Source organism: Zootoca vivipara, chromosome 3, assembly GCF_963506605.1.
Source record: "Zootoca vivipara chromosome 3, rZooViv1.1, whole genome shotgun sequence".
Lineage (NCBI taxonomy): Eukaryota > Metazoa > Chordata > Lepidosauria > Squamata > Lacertidae > Zootoca > Zootoca vivipara.
In genome coordinates this window covers 118575885-118603683 of record NC_083278.1, presented here as the reverse complement: position 1 = coordinate 118603683, position 27799 = coordinate 118575885, and the positions used below count along the sequence as shown (strand labels likewise).

The window sequence follows — 27799 nt, the reverse complement described above, 5'->3', positions numbered from 1 at the left end:
ACAATCAATGATGCATCCAAACAGTCCCATAAGATATGTGTACAGGTAGGTAGCCATGTCGGTCTGATGTAGTTGAAAGAAAATAAAAAAAATTCCTTCTGAAGGGAGAGATTTGTGCCAATTGTGTTATTGAGCTGAATCTGATCATATAGTTTGCATTGTATAATTCTGATTGTGTGGCTTAGCCCCCCCCCATATCCCTGGGATGTCTTGCTTAAAATGCTTTTTTCTTTGCCTCTCTCTGTGTGCCAAAGTGGAAAGTAAGCAAAAGGAACAGGATGCCCAGCTTGCTATCAAGGCCGAATAAGCTGGCCTTGTCTGGAACACAGAGAAAGGCTTATCAGCGGATGAGCTTGACGCTGGAAGCTGCTATGCTTGACACATAGTCTTACTCAAGGCTGAGTGAGGATGCTACCGGGGTAGCATGAGTCAGCATGTGTTTATGAGAAGGACAAGATACGGATTTTCCTAATATGGATTTGTAACCTGTGACCCCCTTGCGTGCGCACATTTACAGAGGAGGGGGGAAGGAGCCCAATAAGTGTATAAGAAGCTTTGCAAATTTGTGTTTCTTTACTCTTGCCGTGGAGCTGACCACCAGGAGTCTCTTAAATTTAAGAATTAAATTCCTTCTCTGGATTCAACCCCCGGTGTCATTATTGGCTGTCTGTGTCCCTGCCTGGGCGCAATTAAGGACCCTAAGTAGCTAATAAGGCTACACTTCCAGTAGCACCTTAGAGACCAACTTAAGTTTGTCATTGGTATGAGCTTTCGTGTGCATGCACACTTCTTCAGATACCTGAATATATATGGCTATCAAAGCATAGACTCAGCATATTTTTCTTACAAATATAATATAACTCTAAACAGGTACGGTAGGGTAAAGGTAAAAAAAAACCTGGACGGTTAAGTCTAGTCAAGATTCAAAGGTCTCTCTCTCTCCTTACACAGACTCCATTGGCCTGCATTCCACCCTGAGGCTGTCCCTTCTGGAAGACAATCACTAACACATCTTCCTCACATTTATCCTGGGAACGAAAGACCCAAAGTCAACTCCCTTCAAAGCGGAGATTTGCAATTGAATACCTTAATCACATGATCTAAGGTTAAACACTCACGTGAAAGAACAGAGAACACCAACAGTTTATTATTCACCCATCTAGAAGCTTAGAGCAGGCATCCCCAAACTGCGGCCCTCCAGATGTTTTGGCCTACAACTCCCATGATCCCTAGCTAAGAGGACCAGTGGTCAGGGATGATGGGAATTGTAGTCCAAAACATCTGGAGGGCCGAAGTTTGGGGATGCCTGGCTTAGAGAGTTCTTTCTAGCTTTGTGTATACCACAGCAGAAGTTTCCAATGTTAAACCCTTTCAGCAATATACATACAGGCATTCTCCATTCCAGTGTGCAATTAAACAATTACGCTTAACAAAATATCCCTTGAATTCTTTGCATCTATGGATGCAGCCTCCCAGCAACAGCTCCTGGATGAAGGGAATGGCAGAGAAGTCCATTTCTCCCTGCCTTTTATACTCCACAGATCCTAGGAGGATCCACTGATAGACTAGGAGGTCAGACTAAGAGGCTTAATTACGAACTTACGTCTCTCTCTCTCTCTGTGGCAGATGAACCTGCAGTCCTGGAAGCCGAAGACCTGGACCGGAAGGCGATGCGGCTGGGAGGCGGCCTGGACCCAGACACCATCTCCCTGGCATCCGTCACAGCTGTCACCACCAATGTATCCAACAAGAGGTGAGCAGGCTTACAAGGCAGGCCGAGGCATAAAGTCCAAAGCTTGTCATCAATTGTCCTTTACTCAGATTAGGCTTATTAACATTGGTGGATCAATGTTATCATAGGTATCATAGAATCGTAGAGCTGGAAGGGACCCCCAGAGGCATCTAGTCCAACCCCCTGCATTGCAGGAATCTCAACTCAAGAATCCATGGCAGATGGCCATCCAACTTTTGCTTAAAAACCTCCAAGGAAGGAGAGTCCACCACCTCTTGTGGGAGTCTGTTCCACGGTCGAACAGCTCTTAACGTCAGAAAGTTCTTCCTGATGTTTACTCAGAATCTCTTTTCTTGAACTTGAAGTCATGGGTTCGAGTCCTACACTCCAGAGCAGGAGAGAGGAGAAAACAAGCTTGCTCCAGGAGGATATCACCTATAGAGTCAACTGCCATTCATAAGAATACCGTAACATGAACAATAACTGGCCAACTTACAGAGACTTGGTGGATGAGATAAATTATTATCCCAAACTGAAAAGGTTTGAAGAACTCAAACAACTAGGGGTAAATTGGCTAGAATACTACCAGTTTAGGGCGGCCTTTGAAAAAGTTAAGACGTTAAAAGAGAAGGAGGTTTTACAGAACAACCAAAAGACTCTCTCCAAAATGTACAAGCTGTTACAGAATGTAGAAAAAGAGGGAAAGGGAAAAGCCATAATAAGATGGGAGCAGGACTGTAGGTTATGTAATTGAATATAAAGAGTGGGGAAAAACTGTGGACAAAAAATATATATAAATTTTACAACATGTTATTTAATAAGAGAAAACTACCTGAAAATGTACCATAGGTAGTATTTAACACCAGAGAGATTGGCTAAAAATGAACAAATCACTTAGTAATGTGTTGGAGATGCACAAAGCAGAATGGAACCTTCTACCATATGTGGTGGACATGTCCAGAGATCAGAAAGTTCTGGGACAGGATCCATGAAGAAATAAAAAAGTTACTAAGAACTTCACATAGCAAAAGACCAGAACCATACCTTTTTGGGAATATTGAATAGTGATATTTCAAGAGAAAATACTAAATTCTTTCGGCACGCGACATCTGCGGTGAGAATCCTGGTGGCTAAGTACTGGAAGGGTAACCAGATACCGACCAAAGAGGAATGGTTATGTAAATTATGTGAATATTTGGAGCCCTCCAAATTGACGGATATAATAAGACTAAAGCCAATGAATACAGTCAAGAAGGAATGAAAGTGCTTGAAATGTGAAAGGAAATGTTGTGAGAGTGATGGAAATCTATTATTACTATTATTTTGTAAAATAGCGTTTATTGTATTGAAATATTATACTTTTCTTTATTCTTTTGAAGGGAGAGGTTTGCCAATTGTGTTATTGAGCTAGATCTGATCCTATAGTTTGCATTGCCCCCCCAATATTCCTCCTAAAATGCTTCTTAAAGAAGCTTTCCTCTTTGCCTCTATGCCTCTGTGTGTTAAAGTGCAATGTAACAGGTAGGTAGCCGTGTTGGTCTGAGTCGAAGCAAAATAAAAAAATTCCTTCAGTAGCACCTTAAAGACCAACTAAGTTTATATTTTGGTATGAGCTTTCGTGTGCATGCTTTCGTGGTGTATCTGAAGAAGTGTGCATGCACATGAAAGCTCATACCAAAATATAAACTTAGTTGGTCTTTAAGGTGCTACTGAAGGAATTTTTTTATTTTGCAATGTAACAGTGAGACTTGCTATCAAGGCTAAGAGCTGACCTTGTCTGGAACACAGAATGAGAGGCAGAGAGGTTTATCAGCGGTACTGCCAGCCTGACGCTGACGCTGGAATCCTTGATGCGCAGTCTTACTCAAGGCCGAGTGGGGATGCTACCGGGGCAGCATGAGTCAGCATGTGTTTATGCACAGGACCGGACACAGGAAGATCCATATATGTACTTGTCACCCCCTTGCGTGCGCACATTTACAGAGGAGGGGGGAAAGGAGCCCAAGAAGTGTATAAGAAGCTTTGCAATTTGTGTTTCAGTACTCTTGTCGTGAGGCTTAACCACCAAGAGTCTCTTAATTAATTAAGAATTAAACTCTTTCTCTGGATTCAACCTCCGGTGTCATTATTGGCTATCTCTGTCCTTGCCTGGGCGCAACTTAAAGGACCCTTAGTAGCTGATAAAGCTACACTTTTACTGTCTACTTTTCTTTGCATCCCCCCTTTCTTCTTTATTTTTTATATTATTCTTTATGTATGGTTTGGTATTGATGTATTTACTTTGCAATAAAAATTAACTTAAAATTTATTTTTTAAAAAACTTGCTCCAGGAGAATTATGATGTCCATCATGAGGGACAAAAGATATTCTCTTTTCCAGAACCTGGAAACCTTCATATATGGAATTCTGATGTCAAGGGGAAAGCTGTTCACCCTCAACTTCCATCTGGCAAACATAGTGCTAATCTAGGGCTGTTCTAATTCTAGGGCTGTTGTGCAGCTTACTGAGATAGTGTTTGTGAACTGTGCTGAGCACTTTTCTGACTGTGATTATTCCCTTTTCCAGATCCAAGCCAGATATTAAAATGGAGCCCAGTGCTGGGAGGCCTATGGACTACCAGGTAAACTGCTTCTGGCCTCTCTTTCATGGGGAGCCGTCCCTGGGGCACCCTTTGTTTTAAGACACACAACTATTATCTAAGTTATAAAAGTACAAAAGGTAAGTTTTGTACCTTTAGAAGACATCTGAAGGCAGCCCTGTATAGGGAAGCTTTTTAATGTGCAATGTTTTATTATGTTTTTATATATGTTGGAAGCCACCTGGAGTGGCTGGGGTAACCCAGTCAGATGGGCAGGGTGCAAATATTATTAGAAATTATTACGATGGTGATGATTAGTTCAAAAAGGGTGTCTGAACCACAGAGCTCAGACATGCATGTGTGGCCGTCTTGGAACCATGATGAAGAAAGATAATAATAATCCAGGATACCCTAAAGGCACCCTGGATTTTCCTGCTATTACCAAATTTCTCCCCCTTAAAAATAACAGCCACACATACATTGTTGGTAAAAAAGTAAAAGCAGCGTTTACTTACATAAGTAGGTATTGAAGCAGCAATTGCAGTAGCAGAAAGAAGGCAGGTTTATAACTACTATCCATAGCTGCCAAGTCTCCCGTTTACCCCGGGAAATCCCCGTTTTTCCAGCTGTTCCTAGCTGAAAAAATGGATTTTTTTGTTTTTTCCTGGTTTATTCTGGCGCGGCGGCCGTTTTGGAACTGGGCGGAGCATGCTCAGAAGCGACTTTTGATGCTGCTCTGCCCAGTTCCAAAATGGCTGCAGTGCAACTTCTGGCATGGTGGCCATTTTGGAACCGGCGGCCATTTTGGAACAAAGCAGCATCCAAAGTCACTTCTGAGCATGCTCCGCCCAGTTCCAAAATGGCGGCAGCGCTACTTCCGGTCTGCTATTTCCGGCCCGGTCCCTTATTTCTCTGACAGCAACTTGGCAGGTATGACTATCTGAATTACAAAAGTAGAAAATCTAAGTTCAAAAATGGTGTCTGAACTGCAGAACATGTGTGGTCAGCTTGGAAGCATGATGAAGAAAGAGGAGGCTGACCTGGCAGGAAGGAAGTATGTAGCGTTACAGCTTCCTGCCAAAGCAGAGAAAGGAAATGATCTCACAGAATTATCTCTAGCGAATTGGACAGGAAAGCTCTATGAGCCTCAGCCCCTTCACGAGCCCACCTGGCAAAACATGAATTGCTGGTTTGACTGCAAGAATGCCCCACAACTCCCTTTTAGGACAGGGCGAGGAGAGGGGATCAAGGAAGATGGCGCCAAACTCTTGAGTGGCCCCGGTCACGGCTAACCACCTCTTCCTTCTCCGACTAGGTCAGCGTCACGGTCATTGAGGCGCGGCAGCTGGTGGGGCTCAACATGGACCCCGTGGTGTGCGTGGAGGTGGGGGACGAGAAGAAATACACGTCCATGAAGGAATCAACCAACTGCCCCTATTACAATGAGGTGAGGTCTCTGTTTGGGGCTGTGGGCCCCCCATCCATCCTTGGTGTAGGTCAGGCATCCCCAAACTGCGGCCCTCCAGATGTTTTGGCCTACAACTCCCATGATCCCTAGCTAACAGGACCAGTGGTCGGGGAAGATGGGAATTGTAGTCCAAAACATCTGGAGGGCCGAAGTTTGGGGATGCCTGGTGTAGGTTCTTGAAGCCCCCCAAAGAGCAGATAAAGACCCTCTTCCATGAAGTGCTGTCTCTAGCAACGCTGGCGCTCTCTTTGCTGCCTTGGCAGAATGGCGGCTGTGCCAAGCAGAGGGGTGAACGGCCATGGGTGGCAAGTGTGCCATGTCACAGAGCCCTTGTAAAGGGATTTGTGGGTAAGCCTCTGTGGACAGGTTTTGGTTCAACATCTGGATTGGAAGTGGAGGGAGGGCCCCACCTTCAGATACATCACAAGGTGCAGCCTGGCATTTCCTTCCTAGGGGCTCACCCACACTTGCCTTCCCTCCGCTCTTCCCAGGAACGCTCTGAGCTTTAAAGCTGGAGCACCCTCCCTTTTCTGCAGAGCTTTCTCTGAAAGAACTCGCTCTTTAAAGCTAACGGCAATCTGCAGAAAACCCAAATTGACATTGCTCTGTTTTTTTTTTATAATAATAATTGTTGTTGTTGCTGTTTAGTCGTTTAGTCGTGTCCGACTCTTTGTGACTCCATGGACCAGAGCACGCCAGGCACATCGTAGGATTGATTTCAATTCCGCAAGTGTCTTCAAACTTCTACAGTTGTTATTAATTTAGTCAATAAAGTTACTCCAATCTCTCTGGGACTTTGTCTCGCCCTGATTTTGGACATTGCTCTGATTGAGCACTAAAGAACAGGTGTGCAGGGGCAAAGCTCAAGCCAAATAAAAGAGCAAAAAAAGAGGAAATGGTTGGACCTTAAAGTAGAAAATGGTGCCTGGAAAGAGCAAGGAAAAGCTAAGTGTGGAGAAGCTCTGTGTCTCCCTTGCAAGAGGCTGGGCTGGGCTGGGCTGATCCATCCCTCCTCTGCATAATGACAGTTTTAATGTAAGTAGCGCTTTGGGTTTCTGAGTGCATCACCAGTTGCAGAGTGCTCAAATGCTGACATTTGAATGTCTTGCTAAGAAAAAAATCATTTACAAAACCTGCCACTTTTTCAAAATTCAAGTATTTTGAGGGAATTGTAGAATTTTCACCATTATTTCTGCCTTGGCAGTGGCAGCGGAACATCGAGATTCTAGAATGATATACATTGGGTCCTGGTTTTTCTAATCATGTTTTTTTCTTAGGACGACTAATCCCCTCCTTTTCTCTCTCCTTCCTCCCTGCTCCCAGTACTTTGTCTTCGACTTCCACGTTCCCCCAGACGTCATGTTCGACAAAATCGTCAAGATATCGGTGAGCAAAACTCTCTGCCTGCTCCCCTGTCTCTGTTGGAGTATTCTTCTAAACTGGCAGGTTTTGAGATAGAGGATGAACAGCTTAGGAGAAGGCAAGCTGGAGAGCTGGAACAGATGCGGATGAAGAAATGGGGTGCCATTTAAGAGAATTACATGATACTCCAAACCAGCACATGAATCAACTCTAGGGCATGAGAGGCTAGAGATCCATCCCCCCAAGAAATGGGTTCAAACACCGTTTTATCTAACACACATATTTTTGCAAGCAATTTCCTCTGCAGCATGGCATTCCTGGCTGTTTCTTCCACTGACGTATATACCATTGTGTGTGCTTCTCTCCAATGTGTGCATTTCTGTACTACATCGTTTTGGTCGAGAACTGCTATTGCAAAATTCAGAGAAATGTGAATATCAAAGGGCTGCACACTGGCTGTGTGCATGAGATCTCATGGGACCATCTGGGCATAGCTGCCAAGTTCCAGACTGAAAAATCTGGGACCAGCAGCGGTGCAGCACAGGAAGACGCTTCTACGCACTTCCGGACATGCGTAGAAGCGATTTCTGGCACTGCGGCCATTTTGGAAATGGGTAGAGTGGCGCCAGAAGTCGCTTCTACTCACTTCCGGACATGCGTAGAAGCAACTTCTGGTGCTGTGGCCATTTTGGAGCTGCTTTCCGGGGGATTTACGGGACATAAATCCATTCGGGAGACCAGCGGGAAACGGTAAGAAAATACGGGGTTTCCCGGGCAAAACGGGGTACTTGACAGCTATGCATCTGGGCTCCTGCGGTATCTTGTGCAAGCATACTTAGTCTCCCACAATGCACATGCCAAGCAGGTCTTGCCCCCCCCCGCAAGTCAGGGAGCTTAAAACATCTTTCTGCACCAGGTCTGCTTAGGTTACTCGGCATAAAATGAGTTTTTAAGCTCCCAGCATTGCTTGCTGGGCTCTAGGAGTATGGGAAATTCTCTCTCTCTCTGCCTCACCCACTAGAGTTTGGATATACAGTCATACCTCGGTTTAAGTATGCTTCGGTTTAAGTACTTTCAGTTTAAGTACTCCACGGACCTATCTGGAACGGATTCATCCACTTTCCATTACTTTCAATGGGAAAGTTCGCTTCAGGTTAAGTACAGACTTCCGGAACCAATTGTGTACTTAAACCGAGGTACCTCTGTATGCAATTTTCAGGTGTACATGTAATCTTTGGCACCAAACCTGCTTGTAAGATATACCATATTGGCCTGAATATGTCTCACCTTTTCCCCAAATTCCGACTGTGAAAAGTTAAAGTGTGGCTTATATTCGTGACCTTACGGAATGCAGCCAGGAGCACAGGGCAAACAGTGCCAGGAGTGCAGGAAAGTGGCGCCCACCCTGTGCGTAGTCCCCCGTCCTCTCCCCTAAGGCTGGGATGGGAGAGAGTGAGGAGGGGGAAAGGCCGCCGTCAACACAGCGCAACTCCCCCCCCCGCCGCCGCCCAGTATGCACCCAGGAGCAGCGAGGAAGGGAGCAGCTTATATTCGGGTTTTTCTCTCCTCCCTCCTCCAATTTTAAAGGTGCGGCCTATATTCAGGTGTGGCTTATATTCGGGCCAATACGGTACTGCACTGTGTATAGCCTGTGGGATTTGTCTTTCCTGGGTGGGTAATTTAATACCCACTGCTTAGAAACAGCATTCAGACAGCATTGGACTAACTGACCACCTTGCTCCCTTCATTTGCATCCATCCTATCAGTTAAAACAAACAAACAAACAAACAAACATTTCTGTAGCAGTTACAGGTAGGTAGCCGTGTTGGTCCGACGTAGTCGAAACAAAATAAAAAAATTCCTTCCAGCAGCACCTTAAAGACCAACTAAGTTTTTTATTTTGATATGAGCTTTCGTGTGCATGCAGACGAAAATGGTATCTGAAGAAGTGTGCATGCACACGAAAGCTCATACCAAAATAAAAAAACTTAGTTGGTCTTTAAGGTGCTGCTGGAAGGAATTTTTTTTTTTTATTATTTCTGTAGCATTTAGGGCACAGTAGGTGCCCATTTCTCATATCCCCCAGAAATGTTTTCTGCGAGGCGCAAAGTAGGCTCCTTGTTCAACCTTGCCTCCGACTCTCCCCCCCCCCTTTAATCTGAAGGTGATTCACTCCAAGAACCTCCTGCGCAGTGGAACCTTAGTCGGCTCCTTCAAGATGGATGTCGGAACCGTTTACACCCAGCCAGGTAGGTGGCAAAAGGTTTTTTCTGGTGTGGAAGGCTGTTCTCGTGCTATCAGGATGGCTGCCGTAGCTGTGGGAGGAACTTCTCCTTGGCAGTTCAATGTGGAGGCTGGCACCAAATTTCCAGTTAGCCAAATTTTATTCTTAGAATCAGAGAGCTACAAGGGACCCTGAAGGTCTCCTAGTCTGACCCCATGCAATGCAGGAATGCAGGGCATCAGTTTAGCTGTTCATTCTCTAGTCAACCACCCTCTGCCACCCCAGCACCTCACCATCTCTTCATCCAAGCACAGTCCTGGGAAACACTCAAACCATTTTTATTTATTTTTTACTGTGCGTGCAGAGCCTTTCCTGCACTTTATCTGACATTGTTTTGTGGGAATGTTCAGGGGGGCAGGAAAGGATATATTGTTTATTAATATCCTTCCTAACTTGCGCTAGCAAGTTCCTTTGCAGAGTTTACATTCCCCCTTTTACATGCACAGCAGATAGCCGGTTGCAGGCTCGTGTGAGCCTCTCACTAGTATACAATTCAGTGTGTCTCAGATCGAATTGTACGTTCCTGGTAAGTTCCCTTGAATCCCTCTTAAAAGAATAAAGACGCCACAATCTTACTCAAAGTCAATTAAAGAAGTTAAATCAGTTCACAGTTGGATCCCTGAAGGCAGACTTAGTTACAAATATGTACAGTACATTTGGATCTACCCCATATGGCGGAATAATCCCAGTGTTTCTGCTAGCTGAGAGCTAGCAGAGCTGTTGTTTAGTCGTTTAGTCGTGTCTGACTCTTCGTGACCCCATGGACCATAGCACGCCAGGCACTCCTGTCTTGCACTGCCTCCCACAGTTTGGTCAAACACTGTCCAACCATCTCATCCTCTGTCGTCCCCTTCTCCTAGTGCCCTCCATCTTTCCCAACATCAGGGTCTTTTCCAGGGAGTCTTCTCTTCTCACGAGGTGGCCAAAGTATTGGAGCCTCAGCTTCACGATCTGTCCTTCCAGTGAGCACTCAGGGCTGATTAGCAGAGCAGTCCTAGCTAAAAGCTGGTCAAACAAAGAAGGAAGTCAAAAAGAAGGAAGGGTGCTGTGTGACTTGTCCTTTTGTTACCTGGGCAGGTTAGATCACGCCCACCTTCTATCACATGCAAAAGGAAGGATGCTCCAGCCAGGAGGAGCAGGAAGTTTCGACTGGCTGGACCAAACATCCTCTTGCATGTCCACTCTAGGAAAACAAGGAATGTTGTATTTGACTGCTCCCAGTGGATTATACCCCACAGTTTTTCACTCTAACATTCAGCAGCTAGGATCCTCCTAAACTGGTTCTTGCCACTTTTGTGGTCCGGCCACACCCTTTGCAGAGTGACATGGTCCTCACTGATAATGGGTTTCACAGAAGTCTGCCCATCCTCTTTGGTGGGTGCCATTGGGGGCTGGTGTCCCCCCCCCCCTGTGTCCCGGGATCCAATGTGGGAAGTCCGAGGGACTGTTTCCCAGGCAGCAATGGGAGCCTAATGAAGCAGCGGTTCTTGCACCAGCCCACCTGGGGGAACGAGGCGCCAGGCTCCGCCGAGATGCTCAGCTTGTGGGAGATCCTCCCCACCTCGCAGGGTCTCATGTTGTCTCCCTGTCTTCTTCTCGCAGAGCACCAGTTCTACCACAAGTGGGCGCTCCTCTCGGACCCGGAGGACATCACCGCAGGGCTGAAGGGTTATGTGAAGGTGGACATCGCGGTGGTGGGCAAAGGGGACAACATCAAGACGCCCCACAAGGCCAATGAGACGGATGAGGATGACATTGAGGGGTGAGGAGGGGGAGTAAGGAGAGGAGGGGAGAAGAGCAGAGGGAGGTGAAGGGGGAGGGAGGGAGAGAGGAAGAAGAGTTTGGACTTGATATCCCGCATTTCACTTCGGGTCAGCAAGGTTTATCTCACCTGGGCCAGTTCACTCCAGTGGAGATCCCTTTGCGGACCGGATCGTGTGGCGCCTGCGTCTGCACAGATGCAATTCCGGTGTCTGCGCAGACATGATTTCCAGCGTCTGGGCATGCACAGACGTGATTTCCGACGCCACAGAAACGAGTTCCTGTGCCACGCTGCGCCAGTTTAGCACAGCATGTGGGGGCTCGGTTTGGGGGCAGCTTGTGGGCCAGTTAAATGACCCCCGTGGGCCTACCCCTGCCTTAAGGAGTCTCAAAGCAGCTAACATTCTCCTTTCCCTTCCTCCCCCACAACAAACACTCTGTGATGTGAGTGAGGCTGAGAGACTTCAGAGAAGCGTGACTAGCCCAAGGTCACCCAGCAGCTGCATGTGGAGGAGCGGGGAAGCGAACCCGGTTCCCCAGATTATGAAGCCACCGCTCTTAACCACTACACCACGCAGAGCGAGGAGAGGAAGGGAGGAAGAGGAGGGGAGAGGGAGGAGGAAAATCAGGAGGAGGGGGAACAAGAAGGTGGAGGGGGCCCTGGCGGGCTTTGTCCCTCACCTTGTGAAGCTGAAATTCAGTGGCTGAGGTGGGCTGGGGAGCCGGGTTTCTCCTTGCCTGTCCCTCAGTAGTGATGACGAGCAAATTCCTCTCAGCGCAATCCAAATTCGCTGTGAGCTGTGCTCAGAGAGACAGCATTGCATAGTGGTTAGAGCATTGGACTATGACCCGGGGAAAGAGTCAGATGAAGAGGAGCAGAAATAGGAAGGAATTGACTTAGAGGGAGAAGATGTGCGAAAGTGACATGGAGCAGAAATAGGCTGGTTTTCTTTGTTCCTTAATTTATTTCATAAAATTTATACACCTATTATTATTATTATTATTATTATTATTATTATTATTATTATGCCCATCTGGCTGGGTTTCCCCAGCCACTCTGGGTGGCTTCTAGCATATCTGGAAACCTCCCAATACAGGTCTGGTTTTAACTTCTGGTTGGGCTTGTTTAAACAATAATGGTTTTAGCAGGCATCAATAGGCAGGCAGTTCCAAAGTGTAGGTGCTCTAAACATGTTAAGACACAGGAAGGATTTGAGTAGGAACAGCAGTGGAAAGTACAGCGGAGGTATTTGTTGTGAAAAAGCTAAGGCACAGAATAATTATAATATGCAGGAAGAAATGGAATTTTGGAGAAACAATGGAGGGACAGAGGGGAAGTCCTAGATTGATTGGTTTACTGTTAAATTTGAAATGTTGTTGAATGATCATTTATTTGTCAAATTTCTATAAATAATTTTTAAATACAGCCCATTCCTTGGGTTACGGCTGCTTCAGGTTGCGTTTTTTTCATGTTAAGAACGCAGCAAACCCGGAAGCGTTTACTTCTGGAGTTTTCCATGCACGTATGCGCAGAAGCTCTCTATCGCGCTTTCGCGCATGCGCAAAAGCTCTACTCTAGTTATGGACTTTTCGGGGTGAGAACGGCACCCCGGAACGGATTGAGTCCATAACTTAGAGGTAAAGGTAAAGGGACCCCTGACCATTAGGTCCAGTCATGACCAACTCTGGGGTTGCGCGCTCATCTCGCATTATTGGCCGAGGGAGCCGGCGTACAGCTTCCGGGTCATGTGGCCAGCATGACTAAGCCGCTTCTGGCAAACCAGAGCAGCGCATGGAAACGCCGTTTACCTTCCCGCTGTAGTGGTTCCTATTTATCTACTTGCATTTTGACGTGCTTTCGAACTGCTAGGTTGGCAGGAGCTGGGACCAAGCAACGGGAGCTCACCCCGTCACAGGGATTCGAACCGCCGACCTTCTGATCAGCAAGCCCTAGGCTCAGTGGTTTAGCCCACAGCGCCACCTGGGTCCCTCTAACTTAGAGGTACCACTGTATATATATAAAAAAGATCGAGTTCTTACTGATGCAAAACGAGTGTAATGTGGCACCTGCAGAAATGCCAAGAGGTCGAGGGGGCGCATGGGGGGGGGGGGTAAGCCGATCTAGTAGGTTACAAGTTTCCCATTGCAATTTCCCCATCGCCCGTACAGTATTTGGAAGGGAACTTTAAAAGGAGCTCTGGCAGGGAAACTGGAAGGCAAACGTGAAGCAAAAGCTACCTCTGGGTTGCAAGGTTTCGTGATTAGATGTGGGAAGAAGCAAAGTCCCACCCCAGGGCCATCCTGTGTCTTGTAGAAACCTGCTCCTTCCCGACGGCGTCCCTCCGGAGAGGCAGTGGGCTCGCTTCTACATCAAGATCTACCGGGCAGAGGGTCTCCCGCGCATGAACACCAGCATCATGGCCAACGTCAAGAAGGCCCTCATTGGAGAGAACAAGGACCTGGTGGACCCCTATGTCCAGGTCCTCTTTGCAGGACAAAAGGTACGTGGGCATGTTAAGAGAGCCTCAGGACTCGGCCCAGCTGAGAGTCCCCCTCGCTTGCAGAGAGTCAGCTGGCTTTTGTTTTTTAAAATATATTTATTAGAGATTTTTCAAACAACAAAGACATACAAAAATACAAAACACACACAAAAAATACAAAACATACACACACAAAAAACAACAACACCAAATACAAAAAATACAAAAATGTGAAAACAAAAATTCTTATTACTTGGTAATAACTTCCCGACTTCCCGGCCCCCCCTTCCCGAATCTACTCTACACCCCATTCAGACAGCTTTCATAATATGCAGGAAAAAACAGACCTGATCTAGTATTACAAATCCATATCTTAAATTGTATAATACTCAATACAAGAGAGAAAAATCATGTGTGTACATATCTAACTCTAGTTAATCCCTTTTAGCCTCTAAGCTGGCTTTTGTTTAATGACATGCATCCTTTGGACCATCGCTCTTATCAGTTAGACTGCAACGGCCATTCAATAAAGAGAAGAAAATTGAATTATTATATTGGTTTAGATATCAAAAGATGCTGTAAAAAATAACTTTGCTTGTCAAACATCAAACCACCAGGATGTTACAAAGGGATATTAACGGTTGTCTGTTATCATGTTGTAGTCTTTTCTTCAATGTAATGTAATGTAATATACAATGGCCAATCTGGTGGGACCTAACAGGACTTGTCACCTCAAACACTTGCATGTTGGTGAAGGCCTGAGAGTTTAGCCCCAGAATCTGCTTTCAGACCACCTGCCAGGGATGCTTTAGTTGTGATTCCTGCTTTGCAGGGGGGTTGGACTAGATGACCCCTGGGGATCCCTTCTAGCCCTGCACTTCTATGATTTGAATATGTGAGACTATCTACGTCCAGCAATGTATGATGGAAAATAAGCAGTCCATTATTCCCTTTCAAAGAGTTAATTAAGACATCAAGTGGGGAAATGATGTGCCATTGATACCTCCCTGCATGCCCCTTACACACACACACAGAGAGAGAGAGAGAGAGGGAGGGGGAGGGAGAGGGAGAGGGAGAGGGAGAGGGAGAGGGAGAGGGAGAGGGAGAGGTGTGAAAAGAATCAAGGGGTCTTGGTGGACCACAAGTTTAACAAGAGTCAGTAGGGTGATGCAGCAACAAAAAAAGCTAACGCTATTCTAGGCTGCATCAACAAAAGTTTAATGTCCAGATGAAGGGAAGTCATAGTCCCTCTCTATTCCGCTATGGTCAGACCACACCTGGGATACTGTGTCCAGTTCTGGGCACCACAATTTAAGAAGGATGTTGATATCCTGGAAGGTTTGCAGAGGAGGGCAACCGAGATGATCAAGGGTCTGGAAACCGAGCCTTCTGAGGAACAGTTGAAGGAGCTGGATATGTTTAGCCTGGAAAAGAGGAGACTGAGAAGAGATAGGATGGTCATCTTCAACTATCTGCCAAGAGCTGACTCATGAAAAATGAAGCAAGCTTGTTTTCACCTGCTCTGGAGGGTAGGGCCTGAACCATTGGATCCGAACTACAAGAAAGAAAGATTCCCACTAAATCCCAATAAGAGCTGTGCGACTGTGGAACGGTCTCCCCCGGGAGGTGGTGGACTCTCCTTCCTTGAAGGTTTTTAAGCAGAGCTTGGATACTCATCTGCCAGGAATTCTTTAGTTGTGATTCCTGCATTGCAGGGGGGGTTGGACTAGATGGCCCCTGGGGCTAATATCTAGCTCTACAAATATATTATTCTATGAAATTGTAATCTGCTGCTGTGTGGCTGAATCTGGTTGTGGCCTGCGACCTTTGATCACCCTTCGACGGCCACTGGCTTCTATTAGATCATTCCCAGAGGATAAGGCTATCAAGGGATGCAGTTCCTGAGGGCCATATGGAACCTCCAGCAGCAGGAGCAGCTGACCTTTGAATGCTAGTTGCTGGCAAACAACAGTGGGAGAATGTGGTTGTCTGCAAGCTTCCTGGGAACATCTGCCTCTCCACTCTTGGAGACAGGATGCTGGGCTGTCTCCCAGCATCCTCAGGTTTTGGCCCACTGAGGTTCTTCTGGTGTTTTTATACTCCTTATGTCTTTATCAGGGGAAAACCTCGGTCCAGAAAAGCAGCTATGAGCCCACGTGGAACGAGCAGATTGCCTTCACGGAAATGTTCCCCCCACTGTGCAAGCGGATCAAGGTCCAGATCCGCGATTCCGACAAGGTCAACGACGTGGCCATTGGGACCCATTTCATCGACCTCAGGAAGATCTCCAACGAAGGCGACAAAGGTGAGGTGAAGCATGAACGAAAAAGTGCCATTGTTTTGCAAAACAAAAACAAAACCAGCACACAGCATATCCGGGATAGACTTAATATTTGGTTGGTCTAAATTTCTTTTTAAGTCATCCAATTTGGGGGTTGCTATTGCCTCCTGCGGGAGCGAGTTCCATGGGTTAACATGGACCTTCTTCCCTTTGCCCTGCTGATCTTGGCCAGGCTTCCTGCCCACGTTTGGCCCTGCCTGGGTGAACATGTACGGTTCCACGCGCAACTACACCCTGATGGACGAGCACCAGGACTTGAACGAGGGCCTGGGCGAAGGGGTTTCCTTCCGTGCCCGCCTCCTCCTCAGCCTGGCGGTGGAAATCTTGGATACCAGCAACCCAGAGCTCACCAGCTCCACTGAAGTCCAAGTTGAGATGGCCACGGCAGTTGCCGACGTAAGTCTCTGATCCTGGCATAACCCAGACAGATGAACGGGGTATAAATAATAAAATTATCATTATCATTATCATTATCATTATCCTTTCCTTGCTAGTCTTGTTTGTACTGTGGCTCCTTAAGCTACCCCGCAAGGGTAGCAGGGAACACTAGCTTTTCTATGGACTTCCTTCCCCTAGGATTTAGCTCCTGACTTGCGAGTTCCTGCAGGATTTGGACCCTAGAGGCAGCGCCCTTATTTCTCTCAATTGCTTTAGTTAAATACATGGGTCTTATTTCTTGCATTGCAAGGGATTGGACTAGATGACTCTTGGGATCCTTTCCAACTCTATGGTTCTATGATTCAATCTATACCCTCTCCTCACACATCTGCCGAACTTGCCTTGATAGCTTCATCAGTCAGGGTTCCCTCTAGCCGGATCCAGTAAATTCTTCTTATGTCCTTTTGTTCCAATAATTTTATATATTTTTCCCATACCCCAAAAATTGATTTCCTTATTACATGATTCTGAAAACATTTGTGTACCTTTGCTTTTTCATACCACAAATATGCATGCAATCCAAATCTGTTATCATGTCCTTCCACTGTAAATCTAAAATATCCCCATTTCTCAATATTATCCAATCCCGGATCCAGCAAATACAAGATGCCTCATAATATAGTTTTAAGTCTAGCAGGGCCAAGCCCCGTCTCTCTTTAACATCTGATAACAATTCATATTTTATCCTTGGTTTCTTCCCCTGCCAGATGAATCTGGAAATATTTTTTTGCCATTATTTAAAGCATCGAGTACTGCCTATCACCAGGATTGATTGGAATAAAAATCAAATTCTTGGCAAGACATTCATTTTAATCACTGATATTCTTCGCCAGAATGATAAATTCATTCTACCCCAAATCTCTAAATCCCTAAGTTCTTCTTATGTCCTTATCCCACCCCACAGAACTGCACAGGCAAGATGGACGAGTTCTTTCTCTTTGGATCCTTCCTGGAGGCTACCATGATTGACAGGAAAAATGGAGACAAGCCCATCAACTTTGAGGTCACCATAGGTAGGTATGGCTTCATGAAGGGATGGGGTGAGAAGGCCCACCAAGGAGGGGCGTTTGCCTTCTGGGATGCTGTGCGCACAGAACCATGTGCAAAATGTGGCATCGGAAGAAGAGCTTGGGCTCCTTGAGGACCAAGCGGTATCAGAAATAAAATCTGAGGCTTCTTCTTCTTTGGCGATCCCTCATAGCTGAGTAAGATTGTCTTCCATACACATGGTCTTAACAGTGAGTCTGTAAGTGACTGTGGAGGCCAATTCTGGATCCACACATTCCTTCCACAGTGGGGACATTGGTTTCCGGGCGGGAGTTGATCACGGTGTGGATTTGCCAAGCGTGCCTTCCTCTTAGCACATTTCTCCCTTGCGTCCTGAGTTCGAGTGTCTTCAAAGCCCATGGCACCTTTCGTAAAGGCTGTCCTCCAATTGGAGCACTCGCAGGCCAGGGTTTCCCAGTTGTCAGTGTTTATGCTACATTTTCTTGGATTTGTCTCGAGAGAGTCTTTATACCTCTTTTGTTGACCACCAGAATTACGCGCTGCCCTTGACTCAGAATATTCCTGAATCGTGTATCACAAGATCCTGGGGCAGCATAGATCAAAATGTGCAAATCCAGGCAGAAAAGTTATGAGGGCTAAATACTGGCTATTTTCTGCGGAATTCTGGATGTGTGGCAACCCTAGTTCCCTCTGACTCTGCCGTTCCATGGTGATTCTATCCCTTCCGTCTCCCCCCAGGCAATTACGGCAATGAAATCGACGGGATGTCCAAGCCCATGATCAAGAAGAAGAAAGATAGTGGAGGAGATGGCAACGAGGAAGAATCTCAGCTGCTGGAGAACGAGAGTGACGAGGAAAGCACAGACGACGGAGAATTTGTCTCCATCTCCTCTTCTCCACCTTTGAGGCCTTTGATCACCGACAGGCAAGTGAAACTTGGGCCAGTCTGGTTGAAGTGAAAAACCTTGTTGTTGGAAAGGGTGGTCCCAGAATTTCTTTTTGCCTCCTTGTGTCCTTAGGACATCACACAGTAAGGTCCATCGAGGGCAGTAGCACCGAGGTGACCCCAGAGGACTCCCCTGCAGGGTTGGTGGGCCGATTTAATAATAATAATAATAATAATAATAATAATAATAATAATAATAATAATTTATTATTTTGAATTATGGTGCTGGAGGAGACTCTTGAGAGTCCCATGGACTGCAAGAAGATCAAACCTATCCATTCTTAAGGAAATCAGCCCTGAGTGCTCCCTGGAAGGACAGATCGTGAAGCTGAGGCTCCAATACTTTGGCCACCTCATGAGAAGAGAGGAATCTTTGGAAAAGACCCTGATGTTGGGAAAGATTGAGGGCACTAGGAGAAGGGGACGACAGAGGACAAGATGGTTGGACAGTGTTCTTGAAGCTACGAACATGAGTTTGACCAAACTGCGGGAGGCAGTGCAAGACAGGAGTGCCTGGCGTGCTCTGGTCCATGGGGTCACGAAGAGTCGGACACGACTAAACGACTAAACAACAACAATTTATTATTTATACCCCACCCATCTGGCTGGGTTTCCCCAGCCACTCTGGGCGGCTTCCAACAGAAAAATAAAACACAATAATCTATTAAACATTAAAAGCCTCCCTGAACAGGGCTGCCTTCAGATGTCTTCTAAAAGTCTGGTAGTTGTTTTCCTCTTTGACATCTGCAACGAGGGAACTGCCAGAAGGCCCTCGGAGCTGGACCTCAGTGTCCAGGCAGAATGATGGAGGTGGAGACGCTCCTTCAGGTATACTGGACCAAGGCCGATTTAATGCACACATTTAATTAGATGAGAATATAGGCTCCTTCTAGGTTCTCATCTAAATAAATGGCTGTCTTGCCAAATGCAAGGTGGTTCTTTTAAAATGAGATTCAGAAGCAGTACAAAACACGAGTGATGCTGAAATATACCCAGAATCCCGTAGTGACTTCATGCTCTTTATTGCAGCTTGTAAAATAGGCTGATTAACTTCTTCCGGGAGCCTGATTGGTCCTCTCCTGCAAGCCAATCACTTGCTGCATTCTAGGATCCTACTTGCCTATTGTTCTAGGATCCAAGCTTAGTACATAACAGAGTGAGAAGATGAAAGATTTTATTCTTTATTTTATTCAGTATACCTGAAGGAGCGTCTCCACCCCCATCATTCTGCCCGGACACTGAGGTCCAGCACCGAGGGCCTTCTGGCGGTTCCCTCGTTGCGAGAAGCCAAGTTGCAGGGAACTAGGCAGAGGGCCTTCTCGGTGGTGGCGCCTGCCCTGTGGAACGCCCTCTCAACAAATGTCAAAAAGGAAAACAACTACCAGACTTTTAGAAGACATCTGAAGGCAGCCCTGTTCAGGGAGGCTTTTAATGTTTAATAGATTATTGTGTTTTATTTTTCTGTTGGAAGTCGCTCAGAGTGGCTGGGGAGACCCGGCCAGATGGGCGGTGTATAAATAATAAATTATTATTATTATTATTATTATTATTATTATTATATTATTATTATTATTATTATTCTATGCAGCAAGCAATATATACATACCAAGCAAGCACCTCAATCTGCCACTTGGAAGCCCTCCAGAATCGCCGAAGTGACTCCCCCAGGTAGCCTCAGTTTGCACGGCCCTGCGGCCCATCAGTCCGTGCACGAGCTTCTCCAAAACTCTGCCCACAACCATCCGATTTATAGATCACTAGCCTGTGTCGCTTGCCCGACTGGCTATGTGCAGATCATTCATTACTGGCTATGTGCAGATTATTCATTAGCCACCCCCCTCCCAGTGCCTGACTTTCTCAAAACAAATGTCCAACATCAAAGAAGGTACAATTTATCTTCCGGATAGATTGCCCATACAATGGCCCATCTAACCATGGCTAGCCAAATATTTGTAAGAAGTCTACAGGGAGGGTTTGATGGTGGCAGAGACCATTCGGCGGTGTGCTGTCTCTGAACTTAGCAGCTTCCTTGAGAACTTATCATGGCTAACAGCCTGTGATAACTTCTCCAAAAGCCAGCTACATCAGCAACCGTCTCCACAACTTGTGGCAGGGAGTTCCATAAGTTCTGAACAGCTGCTGCCCCACCGCAGCCCCTTTCAACTCCTGAGGCTTACCGCCTGCTCCTTCCCCTGCTCCCAGGAACTACTTCCACCTGCCATACTTTGAGAAGAAGCCGTGCATCTACATCAAGAGCTGGTGGCAGGATCAGCGGAGGCGTCTCTACAACTCCAACATCATGGACAAGATTGCGGACAAGCTGGTGGGCACCCAAGAGGGTCTGGGGGAGGTGTGGAGTGGGGAGGGAAACACTGGGGTGACCAGTTGCTAGATGACCCTCGGGGGGCCCTTCCAACTCTGCAATTCTATCTTCTTCTTTGGCGATCACTCGTAGACGAGTAAGATTGTCTTCCATACACATGGTTTTAACAATGAGTCCATAAGTGACTGTGGAGGCCAATTCAGGGTCCACACGTCCTTCCACAGTGGGGACATTGTTTTCCGGGAGGGAGTTGATCACATTTCTCCCTTGCGTCCTGAGTTCGAGTGCATAGCTGCCAAGTTTTCCCTTTTCTCGCGAGGAAGCCTATTCAGCATAAGGGAAAATCCCTTTAAAAAAGGGATAACTTGGCAGCTATGGTTCTAGTGTCTTCAAAGCCCAAGACACCTTTGGTAAAGGCTGTTCTCCTGTTGGAGCGCTCGCAGGCCAGTGTTTCCCAGTTGTCAGTGTTTATACTACATTTTTAAAAATTTGCCTTGAGACAGTCTTTCAACCTCTTTTGCTGACCACCAGCATTACGCTTTCCATTTTAAAGTTTGGAATAGAGTAGTTGCTTTGGAAGACGAATCAGGCATCCATACAACATGACCAGTCCAACGAAGCTGGTTGAATGTTGAAGAATCATTCCTTCGACACTGGTGATCTTTGCTTTTTCCAGTATACTGGCATTAGTTCGCCTGCCTTCCTGAGCCCCCACCCCCGGTAGTCCGACTACATTGATGGTTGTTTCTGAACTTCCAGGAAGAAGGCTTGAATGACGTTCATGAGATGATGAAGACTGAGAAGCCCCACCCGGAACGGCGCCTCCGAGGGGTCCTGGAGGAGCTGAGCAGTGCATGCCTGTGAGTCAGCCACAACTGGGGGGGGGGAGGACCCTCAAAATATCAGGAAGTTGCAAGGGAAGGGCCATGAGATTCGGCCCGCTCCCATATATACACCTGAGGACCAGGTTGCTTGAGAGAGCACCTCACCCCTTGTAATGCCCAGTAGGTCTCTGCCGTCTGCCAGAGAATCATAGAGTTGGAAGAGGCCACAAGGGTCATCCAGTCCAACCCCCTGCCGAGCAGGAAACACCATCAAAGCATTCTTGACATATGGCTGTCAAGCCTCTGCTTAAAGACCTCCAAAGGAGGAGACTCCACCACACTCCTTGGTAGCAAATTCCACTGCCGAACAGCTCTTACTGTCAGGAAGTTCTTCCTGAGGTTTAGGTGGAATCTTCTTTCTTGGAGTTTGAATCCAAGCTTTCCCAGCTGGGCAAAGAGGTCGGGGTTAATGAAATTGTTGGGCTGCCTCTGTTCTTCCAGTTATAAATGATATGTGCCCTCCGGAGCTCCCGTTGTTGAGGAGGTGAATTAGATCTCATATTCATTTTTATCTTATATTTTGGTAATGTACATCCAGGGTTTTTTTCTTTTACATTTTTTGGGGGCCCCCAAGAGAGTGGAGCCCCAAGCGATAGCTTGTTTAGCTTATACGTAAACCCGGCACTGGCCTCATGTCTAAAAAGTTTCCTGCTTGGCAGGGGGTTGGACTGGATGGCCCTTGTGGTCTCTTCCAACTCTATGATTCTATGATTCTAAGTGTGTCACCAACATGAAAAGTTTGCAAAGCTCTGCACTACGCCGTATCCCAAACTGTCTCCTCAAGTCTGGGCACACACACACCCCTCCAAGACCATCTTTGCTGCCCTTTCTTGTTTGGCACCAGCTTAAGTCCGTCTTCTCTGCCCCACCCCTTGACCTGTCCCAACAGGCGGTTTGTGACCCTCTCCAACAAGGACCAGAACCATTCCTCCCGGACGCGGCTGGACCGGGAGAGGCTGAAATCCTGTATGCGGGAACTGGTGAGTGTCTCTCCAGGTTGGGAGCCCCCCCGCCGGAAAAGAAGGAAAAGGGAATGGGCAGGGGGTTCAGTGGTCATGGTGCCTGCAGTGAAAGAGGGGGTGCCCAAGAGAGCCTTTTCCACACCCTTTTCCTAGCCTGATTGCAACACAACAGCCCTTCAGTGTTGCCAGGGGGCATGATTCTCTGGTAGTTGCTGCCACCACCCTCCCATATCCTAGTCCAAGATCAAAGCAGCTGGATCGTTTCCCTGGTGGACCCTGCACATAAACCGCCTAAAATATTTGAAGAAGTGTGCATGCACACGAAAGCTTATACCAAGAACAAACTTAATTGGTCTCTAAGGTGCTACTGGACAATTTTTTAATATATTCCTAAAATATTGTTATTATTATTTATTGAATTTATATACTGCCCCATACCTGGAGGTCTCAAGGCGGTTCACAGAACAAAATATAAAACTACAAAATATATAATCAAAATAAAAACAACCACCCAGTACGCCCCTCAAACCGCATTTTAAAAGGGTTTAGGGGCACAGAGCAATGCACTCTGCTTATGAGTTACTCAGAGTGTAAAGGCAGAGTTGGTGCTCTCTTACAACCCTTGCCCTAAACTTCCAGTAGCATGAATTCCAAGTGATGTGGAGGATTCTAAAACCTTGAGGCTGGCAATCGCATGCATGTCAGTGGTCAAATTATGAAATGTTATTAAAAAATAAAGGTGGAGGGAAAGCAAGCAGAGGGTCAAAACAGAATACAAAATAAGCCACAGCATTGTGGCTCTAAAATTGAACAAATCCTAGCCTAGTCCTGACACTTTAGCTGTTCTAGTTTACCCATTGTGGGAATGGATTTAGACACCAGTTATTATCCTGAGATCAGCGGAGTATCACCCTTTGCAGCTTAAACTTGGAAGCTGAGACAAGATATATTTTAGCTTCTACAAGCAATAATCCAGAATGCTCTAAAAGCAGACTGGATTTTCCTGGTATTACCCATTTTCTCCCCCTTAAAAATAACTATCGCACGTACATTGTTTCGTAAAAAGGTAAAAGTAGTTTTTACTTACATAAGTGGGTATCAAAGCAGCAATTGCAGTAGCGAAAAGAAGGCAGGTTTATAACGACTATCCGAATGACAAAAGTACAGAATCTAAGGCATGACGAAGAAAGAGAAAGAGGCTCAGGCAGGAAGGAAGGATGTAGTGTTACAACTTTCTGCCAAGGCAGACAAAAGAAGCGATCTCACAGAGTTCTCTCTAGCAATTTTTACAGGAAAGTTCGGTGGCCCTCCGCCCTTTCGTGCGCCTAGCAGGCAAAACATGAATGGTTGGTTTTGACTGCAATAATGATCCACACAAGTAAGCAGCAAGGATAGTCATCTTCGCCCCAAATCAGGTCTGGATCCCGGATGGTGAGAGCGAACACAACTGCAGAGAGGCTCTTTGTAAGGCTCTCTCCCTTGTCTTCGGAGGGAGGGACTTCCGAACCTTGCTGACCAATGGGCCATTACATTTCAGTGCCGAGGAAATGCAGTGCAATTGTGGGGAAGGGAATGCAATTGATTGTGGATCACTTGTGGGCTCATAAAAACAGGAACAGGAAGTACCAGTTGCATTTGCTGGCTCGATTGATTTCTGGACAATGGATGAGCCAGCAAATGTCGGAAATTCCCACTGCTGCCATTCTCATTCTGATTGGCATTTTCCAACATCCCTTTCTCCAAGACCAGCATAAACACCTGTGTCTGAACAATCACATTTTCTAAAGTAAAGTAGGATAGCAACAGACATCAGCAGAGCCTACAGTTTACCTTCCAAGTCCCGGACCGCAGAATCCGGCACCGGCACCTGTGTGACACCGGATGTTGCGTCGACATTACTTCCGGTGTCGCTTTGCCCTTCTATGGGCACCAAAAATGGCCGCCGCCGGCTTCAAAAGTAGCTTCTACGCATGACCGGAAGTGCGTCGACGCAACTTCTGGTGTTGCCCCGCCCATCTATGGGCACCAAAAATGGCCGACGACGACACCGGAAGTCGCGTCTACACACTTCCGGTCATGCGTACATGCGACTTTTGAAGCCGCCGCCGGCCATTTTTTGTGCCCATAGAAGGGCAAATCAGAAAGAAGAAAAAATGGCCACCGGCAGGAGAAAATAACGGAGAAAAATGGGAGACGAAGTGATACGGGGGACCACCGGGAAAAGGTAAGTAAAAAAACGGGGGATTCCCAGGGAAAACGGGGTACTTGGCAGCTATGGCCTACAGTGACCCCAGTTTTGTAGGCAGGGATGTTGAGTCTCACCCCCTTCCATTTCCCAAATTCATGTCATTTTTGCAGTCCAATGCTTCCTCCTCTTTCATCCCCCTGACCTCTTTCTCTCTCTCCTTGCATCCAACACCATGCAGGAGACAATGGGCCAGCAGGCCAAGACCATGCGATCCCAGGTCAAGAAAACCACCATCAGGGACAAGCTGAAGCAGGCGCAGAACTTCTTGCAAAAGCTGCGGTTCCTGGCAGATGAGGTGAGGTGACCAGGTCCATCCATATGTAACTTGAGCCTTGCTTAAATATCTCAGCACTGGGCTTTGAGCAGCCAAGCATGCAGGAACCGGGAAACACCGGGGGCTACATTGAATGACCCTTTGATCTGCTTCCTAATCTGTGGTTCTATGCAGTCTGCACTGGATCCAGTTGGCAGATCCAGCCCTGAAGGCATGAGCACAGAGAATTGTCAGCAAATTGCCTCATGAAGCAGACAATTTTATGGAAAGTATTAGGGGGACCAGGAGCTGAGTTCAAGAGGAGCTGAGGTCACAGACAGGCAGAGGAGTCCAAAGGCAGCAAGAAGAATCAGGCAGAGCCAGAGATAAGGAGAACCAAGTTCAAGAGAGACGGGGGGAAACCCTTAGAACAGGAAGTGGGAGCTGGGAAGCAGGAAGTCCAGAGCTGGTGCTTGAACTCAAGGTCCAGGTGGGCTGCCAAAACATGGCAGAGATCTGACCCCCATGAAGGTCAGGGAGAACCAGTGGAGTGCTTGAGTCGGGCCTTTGTTGGAGCACTTACGGCTGATGCAAAAAGTGAGCCTGGTCAGAGAGAGCGAAACATGTAAGGAGTTTGCATGGCATGAAAAGATGGTGGGGCAATAGTGGGTTTTAGTGAACTGAGATGGTGATGGCTTTTCTTGAGGGTGCGATGCTGCAGAAGATCACAGCAGGGAAGGGCACCTTAGGAAGTCGGGCCAGAGGTACTAAACGGAGGGGGACTAATTGTTGCCTCACATGCAGAGGAAGGCCAAGAGGATAGAATCACAGAACTGGAAGGGAAGAATCATAGACTCAAAAGTTGGAAGGGATCCCATCCCATCCAACCACTTGCAATGCATGAATCTCAACTAAACCATCCATGACAGATGGCCATCCAACCTCTGCTTAAAAACCCCCAATGAAGGAGCACCCACCACCTCACAAGGGAGTCCGTTCCACTGCCAAACAGCTCCTACTGTCAGAAAGTCAGAATCTCCTTTTTTTCGCTACTTGAAGCCATGGGTTCAGGTCCTACCCTCCAGGGCAGGAGAAAACAAGCTTGCTCCATCTTCCATGTGACAGCCCTTCAGATATTTGAAGATGGCTATCCTGTCACCTGTCTTTCCCAGGCTAAACATATCCAATTCTTTCAACCATTCCTCATCAGGCTTAGTTTCCAGACCGTTGACCAGCTTGGTTGTCCCCCTTTGCCTGCCTTCCAGCTTGTCCATATCCTCTTTCAATTGCAGTGCCCAGAACTGGACACAGGTGGTGTCTGACCAAGGCAGAATAGGACTATGACTTCCCTTGACCTGGATACTAGACTTCTGTTGCAATTCTGGCTGTAGCTGCATTGCAGGGGGTTGGACTATATGACTCTTGGGGGTTCCTTCCAGCTCTACAATTCTATGGTCCTACAGCTTGGCTTGGAAGACCTACCTTAGGAAGGGAAGAGAAAATGGGGAGTGGCTTCCCCAGGCGTTATTTCCTGGGAGAGGCTAGCTCCAGTGTTGGTGGGTGCTGCTCAGCTCTTGAACCTTCTCCCTGCTCCCACCCCTCCCTTCCCAGCCCCAGCACAGCATCCCGGACGTCTTCATCTGGATGATGAGCAACAACAAGCGCATCGCCTATGCCCGCATCCCCTCCAAGGACATCCTCTACTCCATCGTGGACGAGGAAACGGGGAAGGACTGCGCCAAAGTGAAGACCGTCTTCCTCAGGGTGACGTGACAGCTGCTTTTAACTCCCTCCTTGGGACACAGTTGGTGGGCGGACGGATGAAGGGGGGCAGGGAGGGAGGGAGGAGGAGGGCATGAGAGGTGCAATTTAGAAAAGAGGCAGCTGGGTAAGAAGCACCTGTGGTGTCAAAATCCACCTGTCTGCTCCATCAGAGGATGCCTTGCCGTCAGCAGTTGTACAACAGCCACGAATTCGGAAAGCCTTAAAATAAAAAAAAATCCTTCAGTAGCACCTTAAACACCAACTAAGTTTTTATTTTGGTATGAGCTTTCATGTGCATGCACACTTCTTCAGATACACTTGAAACAGAAGAGTCAGACCCTTATGTATATACATTGGGTGGGGGTGGGTGGGTGGGGAATGGGTGATGGGCTGATGGGAGTGGTAAACCTGTAGATGGCTGTTAACAACTGTTGATGACTGCAATTGGTCCTGCGGGGGGGGGGAGCAAGGGCTGAGGTGCTAAAGAAAGCTTGATCATGCATAAGAATCCGATGTCTTTATTCATCCCAGGTGGCTCCATGGTTTTAAGCTTGGTAATGAGTTCCAATTCAGCAACTTCTCTTTCCAGTCTGTTCCTGAAATTTTTCTGTAATAAAACAGCTGCTTTGAGATCTTGTATAGAATGTCCTGGGAGATTGAAGTGTTCTCCTACTGGTTTCTCTGTCTTGTGGTTCCTGATGTCAGATTTATGTCCATTTATCCTTTGGCGTAGGGTTTGGCCTGTTTGTCCAATATAGAGAGCTGAAGGGCACTGTTGGCATTTGATGGCATACACAATGTTAGAAGATGAGCAATTAGATAGTCCTGAGATGGTATGTTGGATGTTGTTGGGGCCAGTAATGGTGTTGTTGTCTGGGTGTATGTGGCAGCAAAGTTGGCAAATGACGTTAGACTGGGAACAGATTAAAACTCACGCCAGCTTTCTAAACATCTGAGACTTTGGCAA

The 27799-nt window shown here is 46.9% G+C and overlaps 1 protein-coding gene across 2 annotated transcripts in view; it reads left to right on the top strand.

Annotated features, from left to right (window-relative positions):
• OTOF (otoferlin) overlaps window positions 1-27799 on the top strand; it is a 161976-nt gene that overhangs the window by 84370 nt on the left and 49807 nt on the right. For both annotated transcript variants that reach the window (XM_035110531.2, XM_035110530.2), the window contains exons 7-22: window positions 1627-1753; window positions 4298-4352; window positions 5626-5757; window positions 7102-7164; window positions 9305-9389; window positions 11027-11186; window positions 13500-13686; window positions 15784-15970; window positions 16179-16402; window positions 17349-17457; window positions 18191-18377; window positions 20601-20721; window positions 21481-21581; window positions 22495-22585; window positions 24994-25110; window positions 26680-26832. In XM_035110531.2, the coding sequence (XP_034966422.2) occupies window positions 1627-1753; window positions 4298-4352; window positions 5626-5757; window positions 7102-7164; window positions 9305-9389; window positions 11027-11186; window positions 13500-13686; window positions 15784-15970; window positions 16179-16402; window positions 17349-17457; window positions 18191-18377; window positions 20601-20721; window positions 21481-21581; window positions 22495-22585; window positions 24994-25110; window positions 26680-26832 (2099 nt within the window). The remainder of the gene's footprint in view (window positions 1-1626; window positions 1754-4297; window positions 4353-5625; window positions 5758-7101; window positions 7165-9304; window positions 9390-11026; window positions 11187-13499; window positions 13687-15783; window positions 15971-16178; window positions 16403-17348; window positions 17458-18190; window positions 18378-20600; window positions 20722-21480; window positions 21582-22494; window positions 22586-24993; window positions 25111-26679; window positions 26833-27799) is intronic.